This window comes from Rhinoderma darwinii, chromosome 1 (genome assembly GCF_050947455.1).
Source record: "Rhinoderma darwinii isolate aRhiDar2 chromosome 1, aRhiDar2.hap1, whole genome shotgun sequence".
Lineage (NCBI taxonomy): Eukaryota > Metazoa > Chordata > Amphibia > Anura > Rhinodermatidae > Rhinoderma > Rhinoderma darwinii.
In genome coordinates this window covers 170,935,451-170,951,301 of record NC_134687.1, presented here as the reverse complement: position 1 = coordinate 170,951,301, position 15,851 = coordinate 170,935,451, and the positions used below count along the sequence as shown (strand labels likewise).

The 15,851-nt window shown below is 45.2% G+C and overlaps 1 protein-coding gene across 1 annotated transcript in view; it reads right to left on the bottom strand.

The window, feature by feature from the left end:
* Positions 1 to 12,460, bottom strand: part of USP53 (ubiquitin specific peptidase 53) — a 51,788-nt gene extending 39,328 nt beyond the window's left edge. Inside the window, exon 1 of the mRNA XM_075860589.1 lies at positions 11,829 to 12,460. Within this exon, the coding sequence (XP_075716704.1) occupies positions 11,829 to 11,975 (147 nt within the window). The 5' untranslated portion in view covers positions 11,976 to 12,460. The remainder of the gene's footprint in view (positions 1 to 11,828) is intronic.
* Positions 12,461 to 15,851: the final 3,391 nt, after the last annotated feature.

Sequence of the window (15,851 nt, the reverse complement as noted above, 5' to 3'; positions counted from 1 at the left end):
TAATATACATATAGAGACTTCCCCCCCGAGCACTGTGCAGTTACCCCTACTGCCCTGTGTCAAAGAAATGCAGGGCAAAGGAGAGAGAGCAGCAGTAGGCCCTCCCTCCTCCAGTGGGCCCCGGCATCTGCCCGAACTTGCTGGGTGCGGACACGGACCCTAAAAGTCTCAGACTCTGTAGGGATACACATTAACAAGGGTAACTCCCAGTTGTCAATGTCATACGAGGAATAATAGAGGACTGGAACAGTAAAGAATTTTAATAAATGCTCCAAAATGGTTATTTCCCGTGGAAAAGTATTTACTATAACATACATGGCAGGAGCGCTACAAGTCCTCTTTAAACCAGTTCGCTAGCAAAAACCCACAAATAAGAGCTTTTATAACTCAGGTAAAGAGCCGACAACACGAGGCAGCATATACAGTGCCTTCCGAAAGCACGTGGAAGACTCCACAAACACATAGAAGAAGGTTCTCCGGTCAAACGAGACTAAAATGAAACTTTTTGCCCATGATGGGAAACGCTATGTGTGGTGCAAACCCAACACTTTCATCACCCCCGAAACACGATTCCCACAGTGCAGCATGGTGGGGGCAGAATCAAGCTGTGGGGATGCTTTTCAATCGGCAGGGACTGGATAACTGGTCAAGATTGAAGGAAAGATGGACGGCAGGAAATACAGGGCAATTCTTGAGGAAAACCTGTTTCAGTCTGCCAGAGATTTGAGACGGAGACGGAGGATCCACCACATCAGAAGAGACCGACATGGCTCAGGTGACGCTGGAATATACAACTGGTCGTCTTTTATTTTGAATTTGGTGCCCATTCTCACTTAGGCTCCGTCCCCTGGCTGTCTCGGCCAATCAGCACGCTCATCTGGGTATCAACGTCATGACGCTGACGTGCGTGTCAGATGCAAGCCATGTGACCGGAGACGCAAAGATCCAGGAGGAGGAGAGGGATTCCCTGCCTGAGGAATCCCCGTCACACCTGCGACTGAATCCAGGCTCCTGCACGAGGAAGGGACCGGGCCCGGGGCTGCCTCCAGCGGAGGACTTATGCCACAGGGCAGGAGGGAAGCCTGCAAGCCACCCACTCACTGCACCAGCCCTCCAAAACGCACCGCTGGTTAGGACCGGGCAAAGATCAGACAGGGCGAAAAAATGTCTTTCCTGCTCTTCCACACTGGCAGGAGATGTCCATGCTTCCCAGATTGACCGGAAACAACTGGATAAGGTATAGAGGAGGGGCCTCTTATTTCCATGTCCATGTTGTTTCCTGTCCCTTGAGAGACGGAGAATCCTCCTGTGAGTGCCGTCGTGGATATGCCAGGAAAATAACAGTTCACAAACTTAATTTGTTCATATTGTAGGTTTATTTTGACCTTAGAAAAAAGAACAAGCAATACTTAAGCTACATTTTCCTAAACAATTTCCTCATACAAATATGGTTACAAGTGGTTTCATTAAGACGAGTATTTTCTTTCATCTCATAAAGGAAATGTATTTCTGAGTCAATTGGAGTTCAAAAGCATTTCCTTCCTTTTTATTTTAAAAGGTCTCTTGACCGCTTTTATCTAGATCTCTAAGGAAAAGTCACCATTCAATTGGGAATCGTTCTGTAATGAATCAGATACGTTCTGCGTGAAACTTCAGTTTCCCATGTCAAAGTAAGACCAGTCTCACATTCAGAACTGGTTTGAAATAACGGTTCACATCCTATTTATTTTACGGACAGCACAAAAATCTACTATGAATTAATAAGAGCAGTGAAATCACGTACAACCACATCGCTTCACGTGCCGTCACGTACCCTAGCACAGGCAAATTGAACATCTTGGCATACCAAATGCTTGCATCATATCATTTTAATAAATATCAAGGTCAATGGATGCAAATGCTGTTCTGCTGCCTCAGACTGGACTGACATACACATCAGGCAGCGACTATTAGGGGGAAGAGGCTCCACAAATATTACAAAAAATAAAATAAATATCCAAAATTGTAGGTGTAAACAGGAAAAGTCTAGCATTGGCTGGCTGACGAGTTAGGTTAAATATATTGTGGTTACGGCTCCTTAACCCCGTGAGGACCCAAACATTTTTAGATTTTTCCTCTGCATTCTGGCGGTCATAACTTTTTTACTTGACGTAGCTGTATGAAGCTTTCTTTCGGGCACGAGTTGGACTTCATGCAGGTGCCATTTTTTGGCACATATACATTAGCTTTTAATTTCTATTCATTATTATTTGGTTGAAAAGGGAGAAAAAAAAAAAAACGCAATTCTGCTGCAATTTTTTTGTTGTTTTTAAATTATGCTACAAATTTATCTTAATGGTTATTGTTAGCCATGATGATACCAAATACATGTATATTATTTAATACTTTTATTTATTGTACAAAATGTGTATTTGTGTGTGTTCTCTTTAGCGATTTTTTTTTATTTTAATAGGGGGGGGCGGGGGGGTTTCATTTGGAATTTTTTTTTTTTAACTATAATGTACATTATAGTTGCCTGTACATTAGCCTGTAAGTATGCCCCAACCAGAGGAAACATGAACAGACGGACCCGGAGTACTTAAAGAGGCTCTGTCACCACATTATAAGTGCCCTATCTTGTACATGATGTGATCGGCGCTGTAATGTAGATTACAGCGGTGTTTTTTATTTTAGAAAAACGATAATTTTTTTACGGAGTTACGACCGATTTTAGCTTTATTCTAATGACTTTCTTAATGGACAACTGGGCGTGTTTTATTATTTGACCAAGTGGGCGTTGTACAGAGGAGTGTATGACGCTGACCAATCAGCGTCATACACTTCTCTCCATTCATTTACACAGCACATAGTGATCTAGCTAGATCACTATGTGCAGTCACTTTCTCACATATTAACGTTACTGAAGTGTCCGAACAGTGAATAGACAACACTACCAGCCAGGACGTGATGGCTATTCAGAATCCTGACACTTCGGTAACATTTGTGCGAAATTTACAGCGCAGCAAGCGTAATCTCGCAAGATTACGCTGTAAACTGTCATTTAAAACGAGAGTACGCTTGCTGTGCTGTAAATTTCACACAAACATTACCGAAGTGTCAGGATTCTGAATAGACATCACACCCTGGCTGGTAGTGGTGTCTATTCACTGTCAGGACACTTCAGTAACATACGTACGTGTGTGTTTCACATAGTGATCTAGCAAGATCACTATGTGCTGTGTAAATGAATGGGGAGAAGTGTATGACACTGATTGGTCAGCGTCATACACTCCTCTGTACAATGCCCACTTGGTCAAAAAGTAAAAACATGCCCAGTTGTCCATTAAGAAAGTCATTAGCATAAAGCTAAAATCGGTCGTAACTCCGTAAAAAAATAATCGTTTTTCTAAAATAAAAAACACAGCTATAATCCACATTACAGCGCCGATCACATTATGTACAAGATAGGGCACTTATGTGGTGACAGAGCCGGTTTAAAAGAGGTTTTCCCATCAGGGACATTTATGACATATGCACAGGATATGTCAGAAGTTTCAGATAGGTGTGGGTTCCACCTATCTCTAGAACGGGGGCTGAAGCCCGTTCCACCTTATTCTGCTCCCGCTGCCTCCCGACCACTTCGACTCTATGGTCGGGAGTTCCGAAAACAGCATAGCTCGCTGAGCTATGCGGTTTCTGGAAGTCCCATAGTGAACGGCAGTTACGAAAACAGCGTAGCATGCAAGCTACCCCGATTTCTTCTTCATGGTCAGAAATCTCTTGCTCTAGCCGCAACACAGAGCGCAGAACAGGGTTTAGGGAGCCCTGTTCTAAAGATAGGTGCGGGTCCCAGAGGTGGGACCCGCATCTATCGGACATTTATGACATCCTGTAGATATGTCATAAATGTCTCAAAAACCCTTTTTAAATGCATCCTTGGTTGTGACCATACTAAATATGGGCCTGAATCACATTCCAGGGATTTCCTGTGAAGAAATTGAAGGGGGGTTTCATTTCCCCCCCCCCCCCCCATTAGTCTCTCCCTTAAAATGCCACAATCCGCTTGGATCGCGATGTACCATTAGAGCGGCGCTGCAGCCGTGTATCACAGCTATTATCCCGCTCCTGATCACAGGCGCACAACAGTCAACCCTAGGTCTCCATAGTTCCAGATTACAAACCAGTCCTGTGTAATCTGATTTTGCAGTCATACTTCCACCTTTCCCTACTTCGTAATAACATACATTTGGTAGATTAGCAAGAAGTAGAAGAAGAGGGATGGAAGGGATTATAACCTGTTAGTTTAGAGACACACCGATCGATTCCTAATTCAGACTATTTGTAAAATTGCTTCATTCTTCATTTCAGATGCATTGTAACAAGTAGAAAGGGGCTACGAAGGTGAACATTCCCTTTAAAGCTGGCCAAAAAAAACAATTAAAAAAAGAAAGAAGACAGATTACAAAAGTAAACCCGAATTGATAACTAGCTTGCATTTACTGGTCGTTAGAAAAAAAAAAAAAAAAAATAGAGGCTCATTCCTATTGGTCACACTGGTTTTCAACCATTTTACATTTTTGAAATTATTCACATGGTATTGTTAACAGGATAGAAATACTTAAAGGGGTTGTCCACTTTCTGAAGACAGATGACCTATCCATAGGATTAGTGCGTGTCATACATCCGGACCCCACACCGATCCACAACTCCGGCTGCCTCCGTAGTCCGGATGCAGTAGTTGGAGCCGGAAGCAGATGGCTTAGCATAGCGGCCGTTCGGCAGAACTGCAGCCCTGCTCCTATTCACTTGAATAGGAGCAGAGCTGCAATACTGCAGCTCGGCCGCTATTATTTGACCGAAGCCATCTGCTTCCGGCAAAAATCGCCCAGCACCTGGAGGCAGCCGGCGTGGCGAATCGGTGCGGAGTCCGCGTGTCAGACACGCACCAATCATATACGGATGACCTATCCAGTGGACAGGTCATCAGTTGTCAGAAAGTGGAAAACCCCTTTAAATAGGATTCTGTGCTGATCAAGGAACCATCCAATTGTTAATCTTTTTAAAGAGAGTCTATCACGCTCTCTAAACGCTTCGGCTTCGTTCACATCTGCGTCGGGTGTTCCGTTCATAGTCTACTACGCTATTGATTCTGCTGAAAAAACAGAAACCTTACGGAATGGAGACAAACGGAAACAATTAGCAACGGAAGCATTACCATTGAAATCAATGGTAATGCAAACTGAAAGCTATGGTTTCCATTCATGGGTAAACTGACAAAGGTCTGACGGAACCCATAAATGGTATCCCGACGCAGATGTGAACGAAGGCTTAAACACATTTACTCATCCGTGCGTTGTATGCCAATTAAGCACAGAGTCCCCTGGACAAGGGATGTGTTCTGCATCTTAGGCCTCATGCGTGTTTTTGCATCCGTAAAATTGCAAAAGAATTGCGGACTCATTCATTTCTATGGGCCCATGCACACGACCGTGGTTTACATGGACCGTGAAAGGGGCTGCAATTGCGGCCGGCGGATGACACTGACGTGGCCGGCCGTAATCACGGACTGTGCACACGGCTACGGCCGTGTGTATGAGGCCTTACTCGGACTCCCCCCTCCTCAGTTACCACGCATGTACACTTGCCCGACATGGATACGGACTGCACAACGCAGGATTCAGATGAGGCGGACGATCATGCAGCAGCTTGGAGGAGATGTCAGGCATTGTACAGGGGAGGCAACGGGGAGTGGGATGGTTGGCGTTACAGAGCAAGATGTGAATACAAAACTACATAAGAAGCCTCTCTAACAACATGGACCCCTCACATGTATCATCACTGGTAGAACATGGCAGGTAGCAGTACTTCATAACAAGTGACCTGACCCATGAGAACAGAGTTACGCCTTTAGCTGGAAACAACTCGGCAACATCTCATTCCTTTCTACACAGCCTAGGGTTTACAATCTTATAATGAATGTGCCATCATTGGCCCAATATGATGCACTTTGCAAACATGGAGGTGGGAGAACTATGTATCTTCAAGGTGAGCGTCTCAGAATGACTTCCTAGACGAGAAGAGTGCAAGTTACGACATAGCAATAGAGACGTGTTGTATTGTCATCCATGACCAGTAGTCCAGACCAAGAACCAGAAGGTAAACACACTTTGTACCAACAGATGATGAGGATCACGTGGATTGGGGTCATGCAGTGTGGACTATTTGTGAGGTGTTGTACCACAGTTCCATTTGTAACACTTGTCCTACAACTATGGTTCTCAGAATGGAGTACTGAAGAAATCAAGATGGCTCCTAAAGTCTAGCGTAATTTATCTACCAACTGGGTCAGAATACTGCCAGCTTGAAGAAGCACTCCAGCTTGTTTTTTTCCCCGCTCATTTGCAAACGTGATGTTGTGCAATGTGGCCATGTGTATTGGCTTAGCTGGTGCTATATTTTATGGGTAGCCACTCCACTTCGGGCCGCCATTGTGTCGCATAATCTTCATTCTGACTTGCTGTATCCTACAATGTCTGCTGTAGAAACCAGAAGTCGGTCTCTCAATGCAAGTCTCAACAACCGAGTCAGATTGATGATCACGTGACCCAACGGTGTCCCGGAATAAAGTGGCTACCCGTGAAATACAGCACCAGGTATGCCGACAAACATAACTACATATTTACATTAGTAAAATAAAATAAAAACAGAGTGCTGTTTTAAGATGCAACCAGACATGTTCCCCTGCAAACAAAAAAGCAAGTGACTGACGATGGTCATGCTGACAGAACACGGCCATGAAGCCACTGTCCAGTAATTCATTAAGTAGCAAGTTGAATAAAACCTAATGAAGAACAAAGACAAGGAATAAGTACGACGCCGCATCAATAGGAAAGGAAAACATGATGTGCTTTGCCAATATAAATTATTCACATGATAATGGACACTTGTTACCGGCACCTCCCGTCAGATGAAAACAATGCTATGAACGAAGGAAAGCAATGGGAGGAACCTGCCATTACAGTGTATGCTTGGTCTTGAACACAAGGCACATTTGCTGAATGTATACTACAATGCCACCTGACGCAGAGTAAAAAAACACGAGGGACCTAACGTGCCAAAATGTGGAAGTCCCAGAACATTCCATATGATCCCGGACACAAATAGCATCAGTATGTACATGATATTTATTAGCCCAGATGTCCATTGTTAAAAAAGAAAGAAATGCCAAGCATACAACACGAGGCGACAAATGACAGCAGAACAAATATATATATATTATACACACACACACACACACAATAGTATATGCCCAAAATGTATTTCTACATAAACAAATAACCTGTAAACATTGTGGCACCAGTCATAACAGGATTTATCTTCACACAGACAACACACACTCCCAGAAAAAGTACAGCAGGTCAGGGATCACACACAGCCAAATCCTGCACACAACCAGTAAAACTGGCTCTTGTCAGTACGCACACCAGTACCGCCACATGGTGAAAACGCACACATGAAGAACACACGGGCAATCCTGCAGAGACAGTATACAAGTCTCATGTAAATAAACAAAAAAAGTGTACACTACAACCAGCATCTCGTACACACAGTTGGGGAAGATTCATGTAAGCACCACAACTAGCATCATGTACCCACACAGACATGTACAAAGACTGGAATGATGTACGCACACAGGCAAGTGTAACAACCAGTATCATGTACAACTACTACTAGCATCATGTACCCACACAGACATGTACAAAGACAGCAATGATGTACGCACACAGGCAAGTGTAACAACCAGTATCATGTACAACTACTACTAGCATCATGTACCCACACAGACATGTACAAAGACTGCAATGATGTGTACGCACACAGGCAAGTGTAACAACCAGTATCATGTACGACTACTACTAGCATCACGTACCCACACAGACATGTACAAAGACTGCAATGATGTACGCACACAGGCAAGTGTAACAACCAGTATCATGTACGACTACTACTAGCATCATGTACTCACATAGGAACATACAGCTACATTATTGTTTCAAGACTGGAATAATGTACACACAAAGGCATGCACAACCAGCATCATGTACCCACGCATACGTATGTACCGAGACACACAGGATTGACAACTATTCATAAACTCGCGGTCAGTCAATAAAGAGACACTTTTTCTGTGTTGATAGTATAAAAAAAATAATAATTTATTGAGGTGTCCATATTTTTTAAAGTTGGAGGAGCTTGTGCAGGTTATTAGGATCATCATCATTGTACAGTTCATAGTAAATGCTACTGTATTCATATCCGTATCTTTAGGCATATATTATTTATCTTTTAATGTACCACAAGCGCAGCATCACACACACCCACACACCAGGAGAACAGCACCCTGCACACAAACAGGTACGTACCACGAGTGCAGCATCCTGCACGCACGCACCAGCGCCACATCCTGGGCCCCCAAACGCGCGCCACATCTTGCACCCCCACAAGCGCCACATCCAGCATCCTGCACCCACACATACACGCTACAAGCAGCATCCTGCACCCACACATACACGCTACAAGCAGCATCCTGCACCCACACAGGTACGTACCACGTGCGCAGGATTCTACACCCCACAGGTACTTACCACGGGCACTTCATTCTGCGTCCACAAAGGTACGTACGAGCGCAGCATCCTGCACCCACAAAGGTACGTACGAGCGTAGCATCCCGCATCCAAACACAAACAGGTACGTACCACGGCCGCTCCATCCTGCACCCACACAGGTACGTACCACGAGCCGCATCCTGCGCCCACAAATAGACTCCCCTACACACACACACGATGCAGAATCCCGTACACACCACGAATGTAGAATCCTGTACGCACACACACACACGAATGTAGAATCCTGTACACACAACGAATGTAGAATTCTGTATTCGCGCGCGCGCACACACACACACACACACACACACACACACACACATCCTGTACCCACACACAGGTACATACCAGGAAAGCAGCATCCTGTACCCACACATGGGTACATACCAGGAGAGCAGAATCCTGTACCCACAGACGGGTACATACGAGGAGAGCAGCATCCTGTACCCACACTCAAGTACATATCACGAGCAGCATCACGTGCACACACAGGTACATATCACGAGCAGCATCACATGCACACACAGGTACATATCACGAGCAGCATCACATACACAGGTACATATCACGAGCAGCATCACATATACACAGGTACATATCACGAGCAGCATCACGTACACAGGTACATATCACGAGCAGCATCACGTACACACACAGGTACATATCACGAGCAGCATCACGTACACAGGTACATATCACGAGCAGCATCACGTGTACACACACAGGTACATATCACGATCAGCATCACGTACACACACACACACAGGTACATATCACGAGCAGCATCACGTACACACACACACACAGGTACATATCACGAGCAGCATCACGTACACACAGGTACATATCACGAGCAGCATCACGTGTACACACACAGGTAAATATCACGAGCCGCATCACGTACACACACAGGTACATATCACCAGCAGCATCACGTGTATACACACACAGGTACATATCACGAGCAGCATCACGTACACACACACACACAGGTACATATCACGAGCAGCATCACGTACACAGGTACATATCACGAGCAGCATCAAGTGTACACACACACACACAGGTACATATCACGATCAGCATCACGTACACACACACACACACACAGGTACATATCACGATCAGCATCACGTACACACACACACAGGTACATATCACGATCAGCATCACGTACACACAGGTACATATCACGAGCAGCATCACGTACACACACACAGGTACATATCACGAGCAGCATCACGTACACACACACACAGGTACATATCACGATCAGCATCACGTACACACACACACACAGGTACATATCACGATCAGCATCACGTACACACACAGGTACATATCACGAGCAGCATCACGTACACACACAGGTACATATCACGAGCAGCATCACGTACACACACAGGTACATATCACGAGCAGCATCACGTACACACACAGGTACATATCACCAGCAGCATCACGTACACACACAGGTACATATCACCAGCAGCATCACGTACACACACAGGTACATATCACCAGCAGCATCACGTACACACACAGGTACATATCACCAGCAGCATCACGTACACACACAGGTACATATCACCAGCAGCATCACGTACACACACAGGTACATATCACCAGCAGCATCACGTACACACACAGGTACATATCACGAGCAGCATCACGTACACACACAGGTACATATCACGAGCAGCATCACGTACACACACAGGTACAGATCACGAGCAGCATCACGTACACACACAGGTACATATCACGAGCAGCATCACGTACACACACAGGTACATATCACGAGCAGCATCACGTACACACACAGGTACATATCACGAGCAGCATCACGTACACACACAGTTACATATCACGAGCAGCATCACGTACACACACAGGTACATATCACGAGCAGCATCACGTGTATACACACACAGGTACATATCACGAGCAGCATCACGTACACACACACACACAGGTACATATCACGAGCAGCATCACGTACACAGGTACATATCACGAGCAGCATCACGTGTACACACACACACACAGGTACATATCACGATCAGCATCACGTACACACACACAGGTACATATCACGATCAGCATCACGTACACACACACACAGGTACATATCACGATCAGCATCACGTACACACAGGTACATATCACGATCAGCATCACGTACACACACACACAGGTACATATCACGAGCAGCATCACGTACACACACACAGGTACATATCACGAGCAGCATCACGTACACACACACACAGGTACATATCACGATCAGCATCACGTACACACACACACAGGTACATATCACGATCAGCATCACGTACACACACACACAGGTACATATCACGATCAGCATCACGTACACACACAGGTACATATCACGAGCAGCATCACGTACACACACAGGTACACATCACGAGCAGCATCACGTACACACACAGGTACATATCACCAGCAGCATCACGTACACACACAGGTACATATCACCAGCAGCATCACGTACACACACAGGTACATATCACCAGCAGCATCACGTACACACACAGGTACATATCACCAGCAGCATCACGTACACACACAGGTACATATCACCAGCAGCATCACGTACACACACAGGTACATATCACCAGCAGCATCACGTACACACACAGGTACATATCACCAGCAGCATCACGTACACACACAGGTACATATCACCAGCAGCATCACGTACACACACAGGTACATATCACCAGCAGCATCACGTACACACACAGGTACATATCACCAGCAGCATCACGTACACACACAGGTACATATCACCAGCAGCATCACGTACACACACAGGTACATATCACGAGCAGCATCACGTACACACACAGGTACATATCACGAGCAGCATCACGTACACACACAGGTACATATCACGAGCAGCATCACGTACACACACAGGTACATATCACGAGCAGCATCACGTACACACACAGGTACATATCACGAGCAGCATCACGTACACACACAGGTACATATCACGAGCAGCATCACATACATACACAGGTACATATCACGAGCAGCATCACGTACACACACAGGTACATATCACGAGCAGCATCATGTACACACAGCTATTTACGACAACTAGCGGAAGGCAACCAACATCGTTACACCTAGGTATGTATGGGCGCTTACCTGTACGGCGCTGTTCAGGAAGCAGCTGTTCTGGCCGGGCTCATTAAACAGGCCTTTAGTCGGAGCTAAAGAGAGTACACTGCCAGGTTGGTAGACCTTTCCCAGGTTTCCCCCCGCCTGCCGGCGGAATAGTTTCACCCAGGCCATGTCCCTCCGGCAGGGTAGGAGCGGCGCACGTTACACAAGGCACAGCAGGTACGTCCAGACACAGCGCGCTCACACAGGTGTTTCTCCTGCCCCTAGTGGTCGGGAAGGCTCCATCTTCTCCCGGTGACCGCACACGTGTTATGTAGTCCCGGAGCAGCTCAGCTCTGTACAGCGATGAGAAGGAGCAGGGGAGACGTGTGGAAGGAGGCGGCGGCCGCCGTCCGGGGGAGGAGCAGCTCTCTGGTTTCAGGAAACGAAAGGAGGAGCTCGTAGATTTTCATCCAGTGCAGACCCCGTCAGTAACCCGCTGCTGAAGTCTGGTGCTGCCGAGTCTCATCATCCCGTGTTCTCTCGGGCTGTCAGCTGGACGCACGTTACACCGCCCTGTTGTTATTTTTTGTTTTCTTTTTCCGGGAGCTCACCTGTACATGACGTGCGGAGGCGGGGCCTCCAGTCGCGGCTAATGCCATTGGCCACTTACCATTGAGGGCAGGTGGTGGGTGTGGTCTGTCTGTCAGACCGGTTTGTGAGGGGTGGGGGAGCGTCACTGGTCCGTCCAGTGGTAGGTTATGTATGGCCTTCTCTCCACACGTCTGGAATTCAGATCTGGCTGGAACACCGTACAAGGCTCGCAATATTGTTCTAAACTTGTTATTTTATTTCTAGAAAAGTCTGCTCAATCTGAGATGGGGAAAAGCATGAACCAACTGCTGCCAAGCTGCTTTCCCCCTTCTCTGCTGTCAGCACAATGCTAAGCCAGCTTTGAGATAAACACTTCTGGTTGCTATAGCAACAGTGCATACCAGCCACAATCTTTTTAAGGTGGTTGCTAGGCAGTATGTACCTAGCAACCAATCTGTCTCAGATTATTGAACTTCAGGCAGACTTTTAAACTAAGAGTATGGAAGGGAGGCAATCTTGGCAGGACTCAAACCAAAGGTTCCATAATAGCAACATATCATGCATGCTTATGTAAAAAACCACGCAGAGAACTAGCCGCACACTACATACATATATACTCAGACACTAACCTTGAGGACTGCAGCTGAAAGAAGGTCCGTGTGTGGACACTAAGCGCATAGTACACCTTTCAGCCGTAACATGGAAACCACTGACAGGTGAAGTCAATAACAATGATTATCTGGTTACCATGGCACCTGTCAAGTGATCGGGTATATAAGGCCCCATGCACACAACCGTATTTTTTCCCTCCCGTAAATACAGGTCCTTTGTCACATGTTTTTAACCCGTATTTACGAACCCGTGCCTGTAAATACGGGTCCGTTGTCATCAAGTGATATAGGAAAAATCCACTGATAGGTGATCAGTTCTGCTGACCTGGTTGGTTGTGCTAGGAGCACAACATCCATGAAAGCGTGTTTTAAAATATTGCTGCATCCTGGGTTCCGATCCGGATCCAAAGGGTCCAGTGGTAAATGGTAGTTGAGAAGTTTGTATTTTACCTGATGAAGAGGCTGGTCCGGCCCCGAAATGCGTCGTAAATAAATCTATATCTGATATTATATTTGTTTGTTTTAAATCTTCACTACTCAAGAAGGGTTTTACAATTTAGCAGCGCCAGGGAAAATCCGTTTCTTCCTCAAACCTCTCAACTTCTATACACTGCACACATACAGTGAAGGAAAAAAGTATTTGATCCCTTGCTGATTTTGTAAGTTTGCCCACTGTCAAAGACATGAACAGTCAAGAATTTTTAGGCTAGGTTAATTTTACCAGTGAGAGATTTATTATAAAAAAAAAGAAAATCAGTCAAAATTCTATATATTTATTTGCATTGTGCACAGAGAAATAAGTATTTGATCCCCTACCAACCATTAAGAGTTCAGCCTCCTCCAGACCAGTTACACGCTCCAAATCAACTTGGTGCCTGCATTAAAGACAGCTGTCTTACATGGTCACCTGTATAAAAGACTCCTGTCCACAGACTCAATTAATCAGTCTGACTCTAACCTCTACAACATGGGCAAGACCAAAGAGCTTTCTAAGGATGTCGGACAAGATCATAGACCTGCACAAGGCTGGAATGGGCTACAAAACCATAAGTAAGACGCTGGGTGAGAAGGAGACAACTGTTGGTGCAATAGTAAGAAAATGGAAGACATACAAAATGACTGTCAATCGACATCGATCTGGGGCTCCATGCAAAATCTCACCTCGTGGGGTATCCTTGATCCTGAGGAAGGTGAGAGCTCAGCCGAAAACTACACGGGGGGAACTTGTTAATGATCTCAAGGCAGCTGGGACCACAGTCACCAAGAAAACCATTGGTAACACATTACGCCGTAATGGATTAAAATCCTGCAGTGCCCGCAAGGTCCCCCTGCTCAAGAAGGCACATGTACAGGCCCGTCTGAAGTTTGCAAATGAACATCTGGATGATTCTGAGAGTCATTGGGAGAAGGTTCTGTGGTCAGATGAGACTAAAATTGAGCTCTTTGGCATTAACTCAACTCGCCGTGTTTGGAGGAAGAGAAATGCTGCCTATGACCCAAAGAACACCGTCCCCACTGTCAAGCATGGAGGTGGAAACATTATGTTTTGGGGGTGTATCTCTGCTAAGGGCACAGGACTACTTCACCGCATCAATGGGAGAATGGATGGAGCCATGTACCGTCAAATCCTGAGTGACAACCTCCTTCCCTCCACCAGGACATTAAAAATGGCTCGTGGCTGGGTCTTCCAGCACGACAATGACCTGAAACATACAGCCAAGGCAACAAAGGAGTGGCTTAAAAAGAAGCACATTAAGGTCATGGAGTGGCCTAGCCAGTCTCCAGACCTTAATCCCATCGAAAACTTATGGAGGGAGCCGAAGATCCGAGTTGCCAAGCGACAGCCCCGAAATCTTAATGATTTACAGATGATCTGCAAAGAGGAGTGGGCCAAAATTCCATCTAACATGTGTGCAAACCTCATCATCAACTACAAAAAACGTCTGACTGCTGTGCTTGCCAACAAGGGTTTTGCCACCAAGTATTGTCTTGTTTGCCAAAGGGATCAAATACTTATTTCTCTGTGCACAATGCAAATAAATATATATAATTTTGACTATGTGATTTTCATTTTTTTTTTTTATATAATCTATCTCTCACTGGTAAAATTAACCTAGCCTAAAAATTCTAGACTGTTCATGTCTTTGACAGTGGGCAAACGTACAAAATCAGCAAGGGATCAAATACTTATTTCCTTCACTGTATGTCTAATTTAGTTTGGCATCGTTTTTTGAATATCCTTTTATTTTTCTAGGACGTTACAAGGCTTAGAACTTTAGCAGCAATTTCTCACATTTTCAAGAACATTTCAAAATGCTATTTTTACAGGGGGCAGTTCAGTTGTGAAGTGGCTTTGAGGTCCTTAGATATTAGAAACCCCCAATAAGTCACCCCATTTCAAAAACTGCACCCCTCAAAGTATTCAAAACAGCATTTAGAAAGTTTCTTAACTCTTTAGATATTGCGCAGGAATTAAGGTAAAGTAGAGGTGAAATTTACAAAGTTCATGATTTTTTTCCAGAAATTCATTTTGAATCTATTTTTTTTGTACCACAGAAGGTTTTACCAGAGAAATGCAACTCAATATTTATTGCCCAGGTTCTGCAGTTCTAGGAAATATCCCACATGTGGCTCTAGTGTGCTACTGGACTGAAGCACCGGCTTCTGAAGCAAAAGTAGCACCTAGTGGATTTTGGGCCTCCTTTTTATTAGAATATATTTTAGGCACCATGTCAGCTTTGAAGAAGTCTTGTGGAACTAAAACAGTGGAAACACCCCAAAAATGACCCCATTTGGGAAACTACACCCCTCGAGGAATTTATTTAGGGGTGTAGCAAGCATTTTGACCCGCCAGTTTTTTTGC